The sequence below is a fragment of the Engystomops pustulosus genome, chromosome 3 (assembly GCF_040894005.1).
Source record: "Engystomops pustulosus chromosome 3, aEngPut4.maternal, whole genome shotgun sequence".
In the NCBI taxonomy this organism is placed as follows: Eukaryota; Metazoa; Chordata; class Amphibia; order Anura; family Leptodactylidae; genus Engystomops; species Engystomops pustulosus.
In genome coordinates this window covers 119226873-119244744 of record NC_092413.1, presented here as the reverse complement: position 1 = coordinate 119244744, position 17872 = coordinate 119226873, and the positions used below count along the sequence as shown (strand labels likewise).

Genomic DNA, 17872 nt, shown 5'->3' with positions numbered 1-17872 from the left:
GCAGATCAAAGATGTAGCATACAAATTCAACTTAAGAACACATTTAAAGAAAATATCTTCTCCTATATAGATAGGAGTGTTCTCACCTTGTAAATAGTAAGTTGTCCTTCTGTAGACCTTTGTATAATCTTCAGTGTTGGACAGGCTTGTCCTGGGTCCTATTTTGCTCCTTTGTAAAAGAATTGGGATGCTTGGATTTACAAGCATGAACTTGGGTCCACCACTGTACAGCTACCATACCTCATCATTTTGGGAGTTTTAAAGAGTGTTACCATATGTGGCAAGCGCCCCCTATTATGCTCACTATGTATATTAATGTCCCCCTTAGTGGTCTCCACTTAGTATACTCCGCCCCCTGTACAAGCTGTATAGGGCCCCTTTTTGTACCACTATTCATATTGCTCATTTTTTTGTTGGCCCCAATTTAAAATACCCCCTTTTCTATAGCCCCATACTTATAATACCCCCTTTTGTGGGGAGAAAATTGGTGCACCAGATGGCACATGCTGGTTCTTGTGCAACAAGAGGTTTCTTTACATAAAGGTACAAACTGGATTTCATCTTAAATGACAGATGGCATGCAAAGAAAGGTATATCTGTGAAGATAATAAAGTGCCATATAAAATGTTGCTTTTACTTGTCAGGCTATTTGGTAGGTGGTAGGTATACTGGTAATTTACATTTGTTAATAAATGTGCATCCTATGCAGCCTCCCATATGAAATTTTGGGTTCACAGACCCCACCATTTCTCTGTCACTAACTCCATTCCCAAGTATATTTTTGAAGTATAATTCTTCCCACCTTACTTGACCCCACATTGTATAATCGTATGGCCCTCACTCTTTACAATGCTTCTTTTTTTCTGTAGTCCTCTGCTTATAATGCCCCATTTTCTGTTTAAATGGTTAAATCACCCCTTTCCCTTTAAGGCATATATAAGTAAAGGAACAAATAAAATCATAAAAATGTTAAGTATCCCAGATGCTCAAATTGCTGGATCTATCAAAACGATTATCCTATGTGATGAATGCCGTAACAGAATATACATCCAAATGTCCAAATCTCTCCTTCTTGGATACGCATAGTGAAATACGCATAGTGAAAATTTATCAAAGGGTTATTAAATTCCTAAAATAAAGCTCTTCAAACAAAGAATACACAGCTCCATACACCAAAGTATAAAAAGTTATGGGTATAAGAAACAGTTTTTTTATATTATTCTTAAACTATCAAAACATAAACTATATAAATGTGGTATCTGTGTAATCATACTGACAAAAAATAAAGAAGATGTGTCATGTGGATCGCCTTAAAAACAAAGCACATGAGAAAATGGAGCAATAAGGCTTTATCGTGAAATATAAAATGGTGTCAAAAATATAAACAAAAATTGTTGAAAATAATGAACTTGGAAATTCAAATTGGAAAAAAATATTGCTGCCACAAGGGAAGTTAACACAAATAGCCTTATTAAAAAAGGAAGACTTATCAAAATGTAATGAGCCCTTCTCAAGGATAGTCAAAGCAAACATCACAAAGATGTTGGTCCTCCCAAAATTTCTTTATAGATGTGGGTGGCTTACCACCCTTCACTAATGTGATCACAAATCCTTATCAAAGAATACTTCTTTTTAGTAATGGAAAAGTAAAATCCCAAAGATAAACAACCAAATTTTGAATGTACCTAGGGATAGGCTTTTCTGATGGATTTTCTTACTCCAAAGCAATTTCTGTTTACACTATTGTATCATGGTTCAGAGGTGGAAAAAAATTACATGGCTACTGGAACAAGGAATTCTAGACATGAGTTGGTAACTAAAAAAGATAGTGCTTAGATCAAGATTAGGGCTACCTGATTATAAATCTAGTGTGGTCCATAAAACCATTAAGATCTAGAAATCTACAAAAATAGGGGAATGCTGGCTAACCATTTGCCAATTGCAGTAGATTTGCACTGGTTCAAGGACACAGACTCCCTTTGAACTTTTGGAAATAATAATAATATAATGCTATGAATAATGAATAATAGAATTGCTCAATTTGAAGAACACCTAGTGATGTTTTCATCTATACTTACATTTATAGATTTTAAAACATTGTAAATTTATAGAAAAATTGCAATCACGAAAAGCACATTTAGATTATGTGAAATATCAAGCAGGCAACAAAGCATGTAGAGTAGACTGCACTGTATTAGTAAATGTGGGCCATAATGTGCACAATTAAAAAAGTTGACGCGTTTCAGACAGAACGCCATCCTTAGTCATACCTTCATAAAATCCGAATAAAGCTCAAGGTTATACGTAATAGGATGTGACGTGAAAAAGAGAAGGATAAGTTAAATTCAACATGCAAGTATCCAACATAAAATTTACATTGATGTCAATGAGATTTTTAATTGATACATTAAACCTCCTCTTTTACTTTACTTAAAGGAAGTAAAGAATGGAGGTCTGAATGGTACTGAGAACTTAGCATTATTAACATAAGTGTTTTTTTTTCTTAGTGGTTCTTTTTACCTCTCTCACGTTTTTTGTATTATTATTGCTGAAAATTAATAAAACATTTTAAAAATGTAAAAAAACTAATTAAAGATATATCTAAATAGATTTTTTCTGTGCAATTTTATTTTAATAGTTTGTGTAGCAACATTTCATCATCACTAAAACTTGACCTTTTATCTAACATTTCTCTATGTTATTGTTTTCCAGCTGAATCTCTGTCATGGATAACAAAGCCTTTGACTGTTATAATTGTAAAAACACCCTTTATGGTCAAAAATATACAGTGAGAGAAGACAATCCCTACTGTGTGAAATGTTTTGAAAGCATTTTTGCAAATAAATGTGAAGGATGTAAAAACCCTATTGAATGTGATTCCAAGGTAAATTTCCACAAAACTAGACAGCATATTGCTAAACTGATTGAAAACTGCCCCATAATATCAAAGTAATTTTTTATGAAATTCCCTTCATTTTTCTCAATTGACTGTCAACAGTATTATGAGAATATTCACTTGATGGCTTCTACATTATAAAATCCCCATCTTTGAAGGATCACCAATATTTTTCTGTGATACAACTTTGGTGTATATTGGCCTCTTGTTTGAGAAGGTCACCCCTTTAAAATACCAGAAATATTTCTCTTAAACAATTGTCTCTCCATTCACTCCCAACAATGTTTGGATGAATTTGTGCAACTAAGTCCTAAGTATTTGCTGTCTACCATGCCTGGATACACTTGATAAATCTGAGTAGGTTAGCAAATAGGTAGTTCAGAAAATTGGGAGATGTTTGTAAGCCAGAAGAGGTTTCCATAGCTCACATAGGAGTAACTGAAAAATGTTGCATATTTGTGTGGTCAACTCTTAGTTCTCCTGGATGCAGAAACCAATGGCTTCTCCATATTCATTAATGGCTTAACTGGATAGCGAAACAGGACGAAATAGATTGTCCGAATTAGGAGCCCCTTGGCGCATTTGGTCAATCTAATTCATCCTCTGTTAGATACAGCCTTGTCCTTGCTGCCTCTGACCGACAGGAAGATAATCCCAGGCAGTTTAACCCCTTGTCAGTAAAATACTGTATGAGTGCAATGTATTGTACAGTATGACGGATCAAGGTATCCCAAGTGTAAGTGTCCTAGTGGGACTAAAAGTTAAATAAAAGTTTTTAATAAAAATAAATAAACAAGTCTCAAAACTTTATTCTCTGCCACTTCAGCATTGAATCATCATGCTATTTTTAACGATAAAAATGAACCCATTGGAAAATACAAAGTTTTGTCCTTAGGAATTTTTGGCCTGAAGACCATTTTATGCCATGATAGGGCCTAACTTGCTGACCGTGGGGGTCTCAGTAATGTCGGACCCGTAATCAATCCCGGAGATAAATGGAGCAGAAAGCCCTGCATGTCTGTTCTGCTCCATTCATCTCTATGGAGTTGACAGAGATCGCCGAACTCCAATCGTAAATCGCCCATCGGACCCCCCATTCTTGTGATCTGCGGGGGTCTCAGCAGGTTAGGCCCTATCCTTTGGATAGCACCTGACAGGATTGGTCGGAAAACCCATTTAAGGTGTTAAACTATGTGTGTAGCAAAAATATATTTGGCATAAAGCTCATGGATGTTTTCTTTTATTTAAGGACCTTTGCTATAAAGACAGTCATTGGCACGAAGATTGCTTTAAATGTGTCAAGTGTGCATGTTCTTTGGTAGAGAAGCCTTTTGCTGCAAAGGATGAACTCCTGCTGTGTATTGACTGTTACTCTAATGAACATTCTGCAAAGTGTTTTAACTGCAAAGCCAACATAATGCCTGGTAAGCCTCCGCTGTCTTTCTCCAAAATCAGAACCATATGAATCACATAAATTGCTCCAATCAGTCAGGTTTTCAGATGCAGTTTTTGATGTCCAAACCAAGAATGGAGTGAAAAAAAGAAAAGCACCTCTCAATGACATACTGTATTCTCATCCGTTATGATCCGCACCTACTTTTGGCTTCAAAAACTGCAACTACAAACCAAGCGCAAGGACGTGCCCTCTTCAAATTAACCTATGAAAATATCCCATAGTCTGGATGATGTAGAATACAGTGAGGGGAGTTTATTAATGCTTTTGCACCTGTTTTTAGCTAGACAATCCAAGGGTTTTTATTTTGCGCCTATTCCGATTTACATAGGGTTGGCACCACAAAAACCTTTTTATTTTACTCTCAATTTGAATGCTGCTTCTGTTTCATATTCTACTTTCCCAAACCTTTTTATGGTGCAATTCTGGTACATTTAGACCAACAAAAAGCAAGTCTATCAACTTTGAAACCCCGTCCTGAATGTGGAGTGTTATTTCTGACCCCCTTTATTTCTCCGTATGGTGCGCAAAATACATTAAGGTTATGCTCCACAATGTAAAATTAAAGTGCAAAACATCAGGTGCCAGAAAAGAAACCTAGCCCCACACATTAATAAATTCCCCCACTGAGTTTGGCATAAAGTCGGTTATCCCCATGTCCTCCACACAACAGGACAATCTAATGAAAACAGTGAAAGCCCAATGAGGAATATTTATCAAGGCTTGTACTGGAAAAGAAGACATGATAAAGTCACCTTTCCTGGCGCATGGCCAAGAATTCCAATTACTTTAACCTTACGCCAGGGAATGGAACATGCTAAATTGTGGAGTGGGATAAATCCCCCTAATGTTTTGCTATGCTAATTGGGGACTGGTTGGAGGTGTGATGTAGAAAGTAAGTAAACTATGTTCTTTAGAAACAGGGAATAGAAACCATTGAACAAAGTTGACCCTCAAAGCCCCTCAGTGATATATTTTCACTTGTTGTGAAAATGAGCACAACATGTCTCCTGCTCTCTCCCTCCTCCCTCTGCCTGTGTAATCCAGCAGCATGAAGTGCAGGGGAGGGGAGATCTAATCTGCTCAATGTAACAACCAGTGAAAAGAGGGACTCTGGAAACACCCATCAGAGCCCCTCAGACATTAGCTCATTAGCATAATTTTAAAAGCTTATTTAAGAAGGAATGAGGTCATGGATAACAAATATAAGAATATGACCACAGTCACACTGCCTGGAGTAAGTGTCCCTGGTTTTTCATTCTTTATTTTGATCTCAGATTTTCTTTAAATGAAATACAAATGCTGTGAGGGCATTACATGCCCTCTTGGAGCCTTTGAGATCTCCTCTCTGCTTTTGCAGCACTTCCCCCTCCTGCTAAAATCTTGCAACAGTAGTGAGTTTGATACTTATTGCTGTCGCAAGATTTCTGGCACAGAGAGGGAGGAAGTGCCGAGTGACGAGGTCACAAATGCTTTGGGGGTGTTTAACCCCTTAACGACCTGGCTTTTTTTTGTTTTTTCATTTCTATTTTTCACTCCCCACCTTCAAAAATCTATAACTTTTTTTATTTTTACACGTAAAGAGCTCTGTGATGGCTTGTTTTCTGCGTAAAGAATTCCACTTCATGGTGACAGTATTTAATATTCCATGCTGTGTACTGGGAAGTGGGAAAAAAAATCCAAATGCAATGAAAATGCTGAAAAAATGCATTTGCATGAATTGCAGTTTTCTTGTGGGCTTGGATTTTACAGCTTTCACTGTGAACCCCAAATGACATGTTTACTTTATTCTTTGGGTCGGTGAGATCATGGGGATACTTAATTTGTATAGGTTTTATAATGTTTTCATACATTTACAAAATGAAAAGCTCCTGTCCAAAAATGTGTTTTTTGATTTTGCCATCTTCTGGTGCAAAAAACTTTTTCATACTTTGGTTCACTTTTTCTTGATTTTTTCAAAATGGCAAAAACTACAATTTTTTACTTTCCATACACCGGGCACATTTACTTACCCGATCCTGCAAAGTTCACGAAAGTGCATTGTCCGTGTATAATGCACTGTGCTGTGATTCACTAAGATCGTGAGCCCAATATCCTGTATGTGTTGCTTCCCCTCTCCGGTCCGCTGGAGTTCACCTTCTTCTTCCCGGTGTATGTAAGTGCTTGATCTTGCAACACAATTTGAAATTTAAATCCTGCGCTCAGTCCAAATCAGTCGGATCATCCGACGACCCGGCCCCCTCGATTTCTGTCACATGAAAGCCAGTGCAGCCTCGCCACAATCCCATTGCGTGCGACACAATCCCCAGTTAAATACCTGTCCCTTAGTAAATAAGCCCCATTGTCTTTATATTGCACTTCTGCACAGGTTTGTGTTTAAATTGCATTTGCGTTTACATTGCAGGTGTGTTTGCAATGCGTTAGCATTTACACTGTGCTCACGTTTCCATCGTGTTTGCATCCCATCGCATTGCAATTTTTAATATAGCATTTTTTGTCAATGAAATGTAAACACAATGTCAACACAATGTCAACAATGTCAGTGGAATGTGTGTGAACATAGCCTTTAGATGAACATAGAAAAAAGTCACAGCTCACTCCTGACAGTATTAGAGAAGATTAGCATAAAACACACCTCCAGCTCCAGCCCCAGCTGCTCCTCTCTGACCAAACACATATTATAATGGTCAGATACCAGTACTGATATCTCTGCAACAGTGGGGGCTTGAAAGAAAATGTAAAGTTTCCCTGAATCTGTATAACAGCCCCAACAGAATGCTAATCCCCACATATGGAAGGTGGTGAAATGTCCTCTTTAAGTAAAAAGGTGCAGTATATTGGCAAATGTTGCAAAGATAAGCCGAAAATTGGCAGTTGAGACATTTGTGAGAGTTTATTATCTTCAACTCCAGAGGTGAAGTAATTGACTTTTTTTACATTTTTGAAGAAACTGAATGAAGAATATTCAGTATAATACATATAAAAGTATTCTTATCTCCGCGAGTGTTACTTGCACCAGACAGCCTCTCCATGTTTTGGGTAATATAATAAATAAGAAGAAGATCCCATTTCTGTAATTTCCCTTCATACATGTAAACCATCATTATGTATGCCAGAATGTAACCCTTATTTCCATAACTTGTTTCCTTCATATTATAGGTTCCAGGAAAATTGACTACAAGGGATGTAACTGGCATGAGACATGCTTTGTATGCCAAGGATGCCAGCAACCTTTAGGATCCAAATCCTTTGTGCCTAAGCAGTCTAGCTTATATTGTATCCCTTGCTATGAGAAAGAGTTTGCACAGCAATGTGTTGCCTGTAAAAAGGTAAATCTTCTAGGAAAAAAATTATGTACAAATGAGAGTAATCCAGCAATTTTATACTGATTGTATAGATCTATGTTCATTTAAATTAAGCTTCTTTTTCCATATCAATATACACAATTTAGGAAAATATGCTGACATCTTACTTTGCTACTATTTATGTTACTTTGTTTGCTGAAAACAACATAGCAGTGATTTTTTTTTAGATTTGAAACTTTACATTAAATCTACACCAGATTTGATAACATCACTAGGTCTAAAATAATGAAAGGCAGCCTGAATGAGCTCAACTGAAATATATTTATGGGGGTAATTTTCCCACCATTACTGGCATGGTGACTGTATTCTATGGGCACTTTTACAATGTGCTTTGATTTTTTTCTCAATGCTGTCAGGTATTGTATACATAAATAATTGGTCTTTATATAGATTACCATCACATATGGTAATATGGAGTGTATATTTACAGCATATTCATACAATCATGCTTCAATAGGCTATCACCAAGGATGGAATATCTTTTGAAGACCAGCCTTTTCATAGTGAGTGCTTTTTATGTTCTGGGTGCAAGAAGAAATTGGCTGGGGAAAAGTTTACATCAAAGGATGATAATCCCTACTGTGTGGAGTGCTTCGGTAATCTATTTGCAGAAAAGTGCACTGCTTGTGCAAAACCTATCTCTGGTAAGTATTATACTCTATTATTTTATTTGTTTATGTAATCTAAGTGTAATTTAAGTTTTCCAACAATACAAAAACACCAATGTAATACAAAAACACAAACATAATACAATCCTTCAACTCACACTCCATTCCATCCAACTTCCGCTACTGTATTCTTAACTTCCTCTCTACTTTGCTATCAATCCCATGATGCCCATCACAGCATCACATTATCATTTAGATACATAGCCATTGCTCCTAGTTGCACTGTGATTATCCTCTACATCTATATTATTCTAATCATAAGTATACGGCCAGGGAGGCTGAGGTGTAAGCTCTTTATCAGCAGCTCTAAAAAGGAGCCCCACCCCCCTCCCCTTTCCGTGTGAAGAGTATGGGTGGAACAGTTTTCATAAGGATCATATGATACCACCGATGATTCTTAGCTCTCCACAGACTAAAGTGTCACCAGAGGCAGATTCACAATGCTGCTAAGCAACCATCCCAATGTGATATATAAAGATTGAAACAGGAACTAAAACAAGAGATAGGAAACTGAAATGAAATACCATAATGGAGTATGTAGGAATCTTTAGGTTTGTCTGAAGCATCCCACTTATTTATTACTGTGTTGGAAATGGTCCATCAGGTGATCCATCAATGTCCCAATGACAAAACAGCACTACATGTGTCAATAGAACATGTCATGTCCTGTAGTTCAGTTGCATCCATTTAAATGTGTGCAATACCAGGAAGAGCCTACAAGTAACCCCCTTTTAGTGTCATGTTATAATGGTGCCATCAGTAGACTATTTTTGGCTCCATCTAACAATTTGTTGGAGGATCCCTTGGTATGGTACATACTTTTCCTGCTAAAACAAGGTCAAAATGAGACCATTCAAGTTTTTGTGGTTTACTGGCCAATTGACTAGTCGATATCATTAAGTAATATGTGCATAAAGAACTGTAGAAGACCATAATGGCAGGGATAAGTGCAATGATATATAGAAATCCAATCAAATGAAGCAGAAACGAGTCTAACATTTGGAATAATATTAACATCACATTTAATGTACATGTTTTGAATAATAGATTTGCATGTGGCAAACTTATCAAATGTTCTATAATATCTGCCATCTGCTGTAATATTGCCTTTACTTCAGCAGACACCTGTGTTCTCTCTACTATAATATGCAGTCTTGAATGAAGGTTCTTATCACGGCTGGGGGTCATATTTCTTTGTGACTCACTGCTGATGCTAAAACAAGCATGGAGCCAAATATTTTGTTTGTTGCTATGTAACAGCTATTTATTTTGCACACAAATTAAGATAGAGACTGCTTCATGCCATTTTTCGATAAGAAGCTACTCTGATATCAGGAGGGGCTTGTTTGCATTAATCTATTATTTCTCCCATTTTCATCCATTTTGTGTGTGTGCAGGTCAAGGAGGCGGCCAGTACATCTCATTCGAGGATTGTCAGTGGCACAGCGACTGCTTTGCCTGTTCGAAATGCAAAGCTTCCCTTGTTGGACAAAGATTCTTCTCACAGCAAAACCAAATATTCTGCACTGAGTGTGGTCAGGACATGTAGACGGATAGGGCTCAATGTGAAAATCCATAGGGCATCTTATATGCTTACATTAGATATTGCCGGAAATCAAGCTAATCATCTATCCTTAGAATGGAGTTACCTAATGCAATAATATTTTCTAGAGATGTTTGTAAGATCTAGTGAATATGATCTCCCGATATAAGCCCTTTTGTGAAATATGTGTGATCTCAGTGCACCATTAAATAACATTGAATAAAATAATGCACCACTCTTGTACACTGGATGTGTCTGGTATTGCAGTTAACCCTTAATCAAGGATCAGCAATACCAAACAGCAACCCATGAACATGACTCTATTAGGTGCCAAAGCCTACAAGGAGAGAGATTTTCTGTACAATAGATGATGATCATGAACAGAGCATCACGAATATGGCAGTTCCACAATACATGGCTGGCTGCATTTCATGTACTGACCACGGTGCCAGGGAAGCAATGTTGTGGATCACAGTAAATATGATGCAAGGAGTCCCTGCTAACAAGCATTGCCAAAGTATTATCATGATGACAGTTTGGTGTCTGCTTGCACATATATCACTATGATGCAAGGCATCCCGGCACCGCCAGTGTGGTCAGTCCCGGAAACAGGTGATGATTCCTAAGAGGACATGTTAATAAAAGTTCTCCTTACAAAAAAAAATGTTTTTGCAAAAGACAGACACACATTACAAGCACAGCAAAGCAACCATTTTTGTTCAAAACAAGTGCCTATAGTTTTTTTTTCATTTGAGCTGAATAAACGTGGACACTAATAATTGTTGGGACAACATTCTTTTGTCAAAAGTGTGTCCTTTTTCCTTTGCAAACTCTAGGATTGGAAATGAGTGAAAAGAGTTGGCCACATTACCTCGTTTTTGTAATGTGCGTGTAAGTGTGGGAGGCAGCATATTACGTATGTTTATCAATATACTGTACATCTATTAAAAGTTTGGACCGCTTTCTTGATATGTAAAGTGAAACCTCCTGTGTTCTTCCTGTCCATAAAATGGCCGCAGATGGAGGGTCATGTGATCTCTAACTCTCCATGAACAAGTGCCTTGCGAGGATCTTGATTTTTTATTCATGAACACTATAATAAGGTCCTTGCAAGGCAATTATTCATGAACAGATAGAGATCACATGACCCTCCATCTGCAGCCATGTTATGGACAGGAATGCCCGGCTGATGAGGTAAAAGACAGGAGGCTTCACTTTACATATCAAGAAAGCGGTGCAGAAATTTTAGATGTATATTTGTAAATTACCAAATATCTTGTCCCCACACTTACACACATATTCCAAAAAACATGAAGTAAAGTGGCCAACCCCTTTGACATGTTTTAATTACAAGTATTGGAAATTGTAGGATTAAATTTATTGCTTTATAGTTTTTGTGTTACAGTATATATAAAAGCATAGCTGCATGTCATTATCTATCATTTATGTAAAATATATGAACAACATAAAAATAAGCAGCTGTTGTGGAAGCTGTTCTGTAGGATTGTGATTCTAACCTTTCTGGATGTTAGGATGTACCTGCCAATCATAATAAATTCTGCAAAGTTCAGTTCAGAGCCTGCAGATAATGGTTATTTAAGGTGGTTTTAATAAAAGACGTCATAACCATTTGTAAATAAAGAATGAGTGAAAATGTTCTATTTTAGAGGAGTCTGTTAGCACCAACATGACACCAATACGCTCATATTGTAAGCGTCTTTATTAGCATCTTAAACAGCACTTCGCAATCTCAAAATTCTAGGTTACACCTGTGCCTGTAAGAGCGTCAGCTCTCCTTGCATATTCACAAACAAATGCTTCCCCCAGCATCCGCAGACCATACCTGGGTCACAGCTCCTAGACTAAAATTTACCATACACGCCTATTGCTCCATAGTAAGCTCCATATTATGTGTTTTCTCTACTGACTAACTTGCTACAGTGATGTACAATAGCTGGCCATAGAACAAAGGTGCATGCACAAGATTTCAGTGAGGTAACTGTGATGTAGAAAAAGTAGAAAAGGGTTCTCTGGGACACCAGTTGTAGTAAAAATAACTTAGATTTATTGGTCACATTAAAAACGGCAAAAGTACAAAAAGTGCATGTGTGGTACTTTTCTGGCTTTGTCTATGTTGGTTCTGCCCATTGCTGCTTGGCTCTGCTAAATACACCATGCAGTGAGAGGAACAGCATTCAAGTAAGGACAGGAAGTGGATGGGAAGAGTTCCTGTCTGCTCAGGCTGAGAAGGCGGAGATTTGAAGAGACACTGTGCTATCAATCAAACATGAAAGCCTAGTTCACTGGCTGCCTGGAGAAAACATGACTCTTCTATTCAGAATTTGAGTCTTCTCTACTCAGAAAAAGTAAAATCGTTTGTAATGTTGTTACAGAACCTCAGTGGCAGGACTTTAACCATTTATGAGCAGGTATTACCGGTGTGAGGGGTAAAATTCTGGTGACTGGTCTTCTATTTTTTTGGCTGCTATCTCTCTTACTTCTACCAGTATTTAAATGGTCATTATTTTTCAATAAAAGTGCAAGTATGTATAAGAAAGTTTTCAATATATCTTATCATGGCATCATGCTTTCTCTTCACACTGAGGTGTGAGTAAAATGAAGCTCTCTGCAGAGAGAAGGGGGGGCAGTGAGTCACATCAGCGGTGTCTCCATCAACCAACTTTGAGACAACTGCAAAATTAGGTGTATACAAATGTACACAGAATGACCAGAAACAGTGTTATTTCCCCATGTAAAAACACTGGACTACTGTGTTCTGCAAAAACATTGTTGAAAGCTTAGAGGGCTATGAACAGATTAAAATGTTTTTTGTTTCTGGAAGATAAAAAAAAGGTCAATTTCATCCCATGTTTTAGATATGTATATTGCTACATCTATGTGTGTTCATTATTTACATAATTACACTGTCACCAGAAGTCTGTATACTGTTTCTTCTTATAATAAATGTCACAATTATGTGTGGACTTTATTCATCCAACTACATTATATATATCAGAAAAACACCACCAAATGCAACAACTTTACATTGATTTTACCGAACCCCAGATTACGGTAACTGTCCAGGCCGGCAGGGGTATGTTTCTGGGATATAAATTCTATCCGCGTCCAGAGCTGTGAGCTCTTGCCATTATCCTTTTTCCTCTGCTGCTGCAACAGAGGAGTGGGGAGAAGAGTTGCAGAGGACATGGGGATTCATGGATTGAAATAAAAGAACAACACAGGTTACATTTACATATTTAATTGCCATAAAGGGGTTTTCCCACAAAAGAAAATTCTCAAATCTCAATCCGCTAGTGATGTTTACACCATAAAGATAATTTTAACCCCTTACTTTACAATGTTACTCAGTGTAAGTGCTGTTTTAGCTTCTATCACTCCCTCGGCTGCTCAGTGTAAGATTCCAGGGTGTGGGCAGGGACTCTCTAAACAGACACATTGGGGCACATTTACTTTACCATCTTGCAACACATTTCATTTTTTAAATTCCGCGGTTTGTCCGAATCCGTTGTCCGACGGCCAAGCCCCCGATTTCTGTCGCATGCAAGCTGGCGTCTTGCGCCAAATACCCAGGGCAATTTGGTGCAAAACGGAAATATTCAGGAAAATCCAACGGAATTGCGGTCCGTGGACCCTTAGTAAACGTGCCCCATTATGATCTAGTCAATATGGTTACGTTATCAGGGAACACGTGTATATACACTTTCATCTGGCTTCTGACATTGTAGTAACACACTGATACGTAGAAGGAGAGATGAGACAGATGAGAGAGGCATGAGATGCCTATTACACAGAGGCATGACGGACAGAGGCTGACAGACTTTTACACAGTTAGCTCTGATACATCTCTGTTCTCCAAGATATGTGCCTGCCTCCCCCTTCCCCCGGATCATTTATCTCCTTGTAGTTTGTAGTTTTCAGCTTCTCTTTCCTCACAATGTGCTGGCAGGAAGTGAATCAGTGAGTAACTGTGAGCTCTGTGCTGTACTGCAGGGGGGCAGTGCTACAGGCTCATTGCAGAGACAGAAACTCAGCAGCACGGAGTCACACAGGAATCCAAGATTGCAGCCACCCGACCCAAAGTAAGAAGTTACACAGTCGTGTCTAGGGGCAATGACCAAAAGGGGTGACTTGCTTGTATTGGTGGTATAGACACACCCCTAGGTGGGTTCTAGAAAACATCCTACCTGGACCAGATCCAGGACCTGAAATGAATTCTAACTTCTCAATGGGAGGTCATGGGATTATGGTTACAGTGCCATCAGACCCATTTGGGGGATTTTAGCATGGTTTTTGGATTTTTGTTTCAAATATAAGCCCTACTTCAAGAACAAGTGATAATTGCAGTGCATTAAAAAATTGTCCCAGCAGCTATACCAGTAAAAACATAATGGAAAACAGCAGGACATATGCAGACAACATTTCATCAAGGAAAGCATCTTAAAAGAATTGTATCCCAGAAGAATCGCAATTAAATTACCCAACAACAAACAGGGTTGGCTAGTCCTAGACTTTAGCTGCTTCCAGTAACAATGGTTTTGTAGAGAATTATAATGTATCGTCAAATATAGTTGCGTAATATCACCTTTATGTATAAGGGAGAGTCTAAGTGGTGAATAAAATATAACTTTTAATGTAGCATTGTTAAAAAGTTAAGTAAAAAGTAGTGCAAAGGTATATGATACGGTTACTCCTAAACAAAAAAATGACTGCCTAAAAAGTCATATGTCTTGTTATTGATCAAGGTGGCTGCGTTATATATGTCCCCTGATGAGCCTTAAGTAAGGCGAAACATAACATGTTGAGACTTCCACCTGATAACTCCATGCAATATACTTGTATACACCTTCCCTTAGACGTCAAGGCTTTTAACAGGGCCAGATTTATCAGGGATAGGTTCCTGTCGGGGTGGCAGCTTCATAGGGCTGCGGCTCCGAGGTTAGGTTGCACAGGGAATAATAGTCATCTGTCTCAGCAGGGAATAACAGGGTCAGCACTGTACGATATCCGTATCTGTCCTTCTTCCCTCTTGACAGCTGTATCCTTGTGCATACTCTATAACCTGCACTGTTCCTCTGTGACTTCTTTTGGACCAGCGATTGGATTATCTACACCAACTCCAACCTGCATAGACAACACGGAAAGGTCTGGACGATTGTGCCCCGCTTCTGGTCCTAATACTACTTCTGGTGAGTCCACACCGTTTAGAGATCAGTTCTACTTATGTAAAAAATTATCGAAATTACTGATAGACTCCTCAGGGTTAGAAAGGACACCAGAAATTTGGACATATGACTTTTTAGGCAATCATTTTTTTGTTTAGGAGTAACCGTATCATATACTTTTGCACTACTTTTTACTTAACTTTTTAACAATGCTACATTAAAAGTTATATTTTATTCACCACTTAGACTCTTCCAGTAACAATGGGAAGCCAACTGCTACATATGGCTGCAATTTAATTAATCTGCAAGGGACCTGGTAACCTGATTCCTTATAGATAAATATATACAGTCATTTAAAAACCAATACAGCACTATATCACTATAACATTTTGTTTCATGTGCATAGATCCAGAACCAAGTTAACAACAACTGAAAAAAGGTCTGCACACTAAACTAGTGCCAAAACAAAGCACTGTACATAGATACAGAAACAAGCTCAGAAGGTAAATATAGCCCCAGAACACAGCTCAGTATAAAGAAATGCCAAAATGTATAGCTGTGTACTGTGGCTGTAGCTCCAGGTATAGCTGTGAACTACAGATGTAGTTCTATGTATGGCTGTGTACTGTGGCTGTAGCTGCATGTATAGCTGTGTACTGTAGCTGTAGCTCCATGCATATCTGAGAACTACAACTTCAGCTTGATGTATGTTCGTGTACTACAGCTGTAGCTCTGTGTATGGCTGAAAACTGGTTACTTACAGATGATGTGTTTGATTGGTGGCGTCCCTTTCATCTTCTTTTAAAGCCTTATGATGGCCGCCAAGAGCCACACCACAAAACATAGAACAGGTCCTATAACTGCCCAGGTTATGGCACAGCTAATCATCTTCTCTTTAACATGAGATTGTTTAGCACTCTCCTATATCTACATACAGAGTCAAATCCAAAAAAATGTATCATTTACATTCAAATTATTATTATTAATGTATTTTGGAAAATCTGCAAAACAGGCATTATCACCATTCCACACTAAAAGCATATCATCTATAAACCTGTAATAATAATTGACACGTTTGCAGAATGGATTCCTAGGGGTGTTAATGAAGTTTGCCCATTAAGACATAACCAGGTTTGCCATGGAGGGGGAGAACTTTGATGCAGAGGCTTAGTGGTAATGTCGGTAGCTGACGACCCCCTGCTTAAGCACTGCATCATCCAATTGCTCAGAAACAATGGGGCCTGAGATCATTTAGAAAGTAAAATGTAAATAGTTCTGTCTAAGTCAGCTGACCTCCCACAATCTACAATCCTCTCTGTACAACAAGTAATTGAAAAGCATTGTTTTTCTTCATAACACCTTAATGACAGGGCCTAAAATGGCCTTCAGGACAAAGCACTTTTTTAGTTTTTCCCTGATCAAATTCCAAAAGACAGAACTTTTTTTTCTTTTTATCTGGCATGGGCATATGTGGGTTTGTCTTTTGTGGTAAGGTTTGTATTTTCCAATTGTTTAATTGTTATGGTTAAAATAGCATAATGATTTAAATTTATTAACGCTTTCCTGCAGTGAAACAGAATAAAACAATGTTTTAGCCAAATGTTTTTTGATAAAATTTTTTACACAGTTCCCCATTTAGAAAATAAAACACTTTTCTAAGGAAACCTCATTTGCCCATGTATTGCCATATTCTGAGAGCTGTAATGGTTTTATGCCCCAATAAAAAGAAGATTATTAGGGCTTATTTATTATGGTAAAAATGAAAGGTAAGATTAGTACTATTATAGGGTACATATGACTTTTTGATCGCTTTCTATTACATATTTTTGGGAGGTAGGAAGCACTAAAATAGCAATTTTTTATTTGTTTTTTATTTTTATTTTGAAACCCTTCACAATACGGTTATGATAATGTAATATTTGCATGGCTAAAGTCGCAACTGAGGCAACATTGCCAATTTTGTGAGTGGGGGAGTTATTTTATTTTTTTTAGTACTAAATATATTGGGAAATGAGTGATTTTTGTGGGGTTTTTATTTTTATTATTTATTTATTAAACTTTACTTACATTTTTTTACTGTTCTGCTAGGGGACTGGGGATACATTGCAGTAGTGTTAGTGGAAAAAAAAAATTATGGTAATTATAAACCACAAGCAAAAATTCCAGTTTTGGCCACTAGGTTGCAGTAAAAGTGAAGAAATTGATACATTATATCCTTTAATGAAAAATGACAAATTGCCAACAAAATGGCACATACTATTATAATTCGCTGTTATGTTTTGTATGGTAATTTGAGTTCTTATTCTTTAAAATATTAGAAGAGAAGACATGAATAGACACATATAACATCTGGTCTCATTACAATCAGCTACTGTAAGCAATAGATGAAGAAAAATGATGAAATACCTCCCACTATGTACAGGCGGTCCCCTACTTAAGGACACCCGATTTACAGACAACCCATAGTTACAGAGGGATCTCACTGCCCACTGTGACCTCTGGTGAAGCTCTCTGGATGTTACTATAGTCCCACACTGCAATGATCAGCTGTAAGGTGTCTGTAATGAAGCTTTATTGTTAATCCTTGGTCCAATTACAGCAAAAATTTTGAAACTCCAATTGTCACTGGAGCAAAAGAAATAAAATTGTCTAGAACTTCAATTATAAAATATACAGTTTCGACTTACCTACAGATTCAACTTAAGAACAAACCCGGACCTTATCTTGTATGTAACCCGGGGACTGCCTGTAATGTACAGATATA

The 17872-nt window shown here is 37.6% G+C and overlaps 1 protein-coding gene across 2 annotated transcripts in view; it reads left to right on the top strand.

Moving 5' to 3' along the window:
• The window catches only part of FHL5 (four and a half LIM domains 5), a 35444-nt gene extending 22543 nt beyond the window's left edge, over positions 1-12901 (top strand). For both annotated transcript variants that reach the window (XM_072141926.1, XM_072141927.1), the window contains exons 2-6: positions 2713-2884; positions 4146-4320; positions 7509-7678; positions 8172-8358; positions 9780-12901. In XM_072141926.1, the coding sequence (XP_071998027.1) occupies positions 2726-2884; positions 4146-4320; positions 7509-7678; positions 8172-8358; positions 9780-9931 (843 nt within the window). In that variant the 5' untranslated portion in view covers positions 2713-2725 and the 3' untranslated portion in view covers positions 9932-12901. The remainder of the gene's footprint in view (positions 1-2712; positions 2885-4145; positions 4321-7508; positions 7679-8171; positions 8359-9779) is intronic.
• Positions 12902-17872: the final 4971 nt, after the last annotated feature.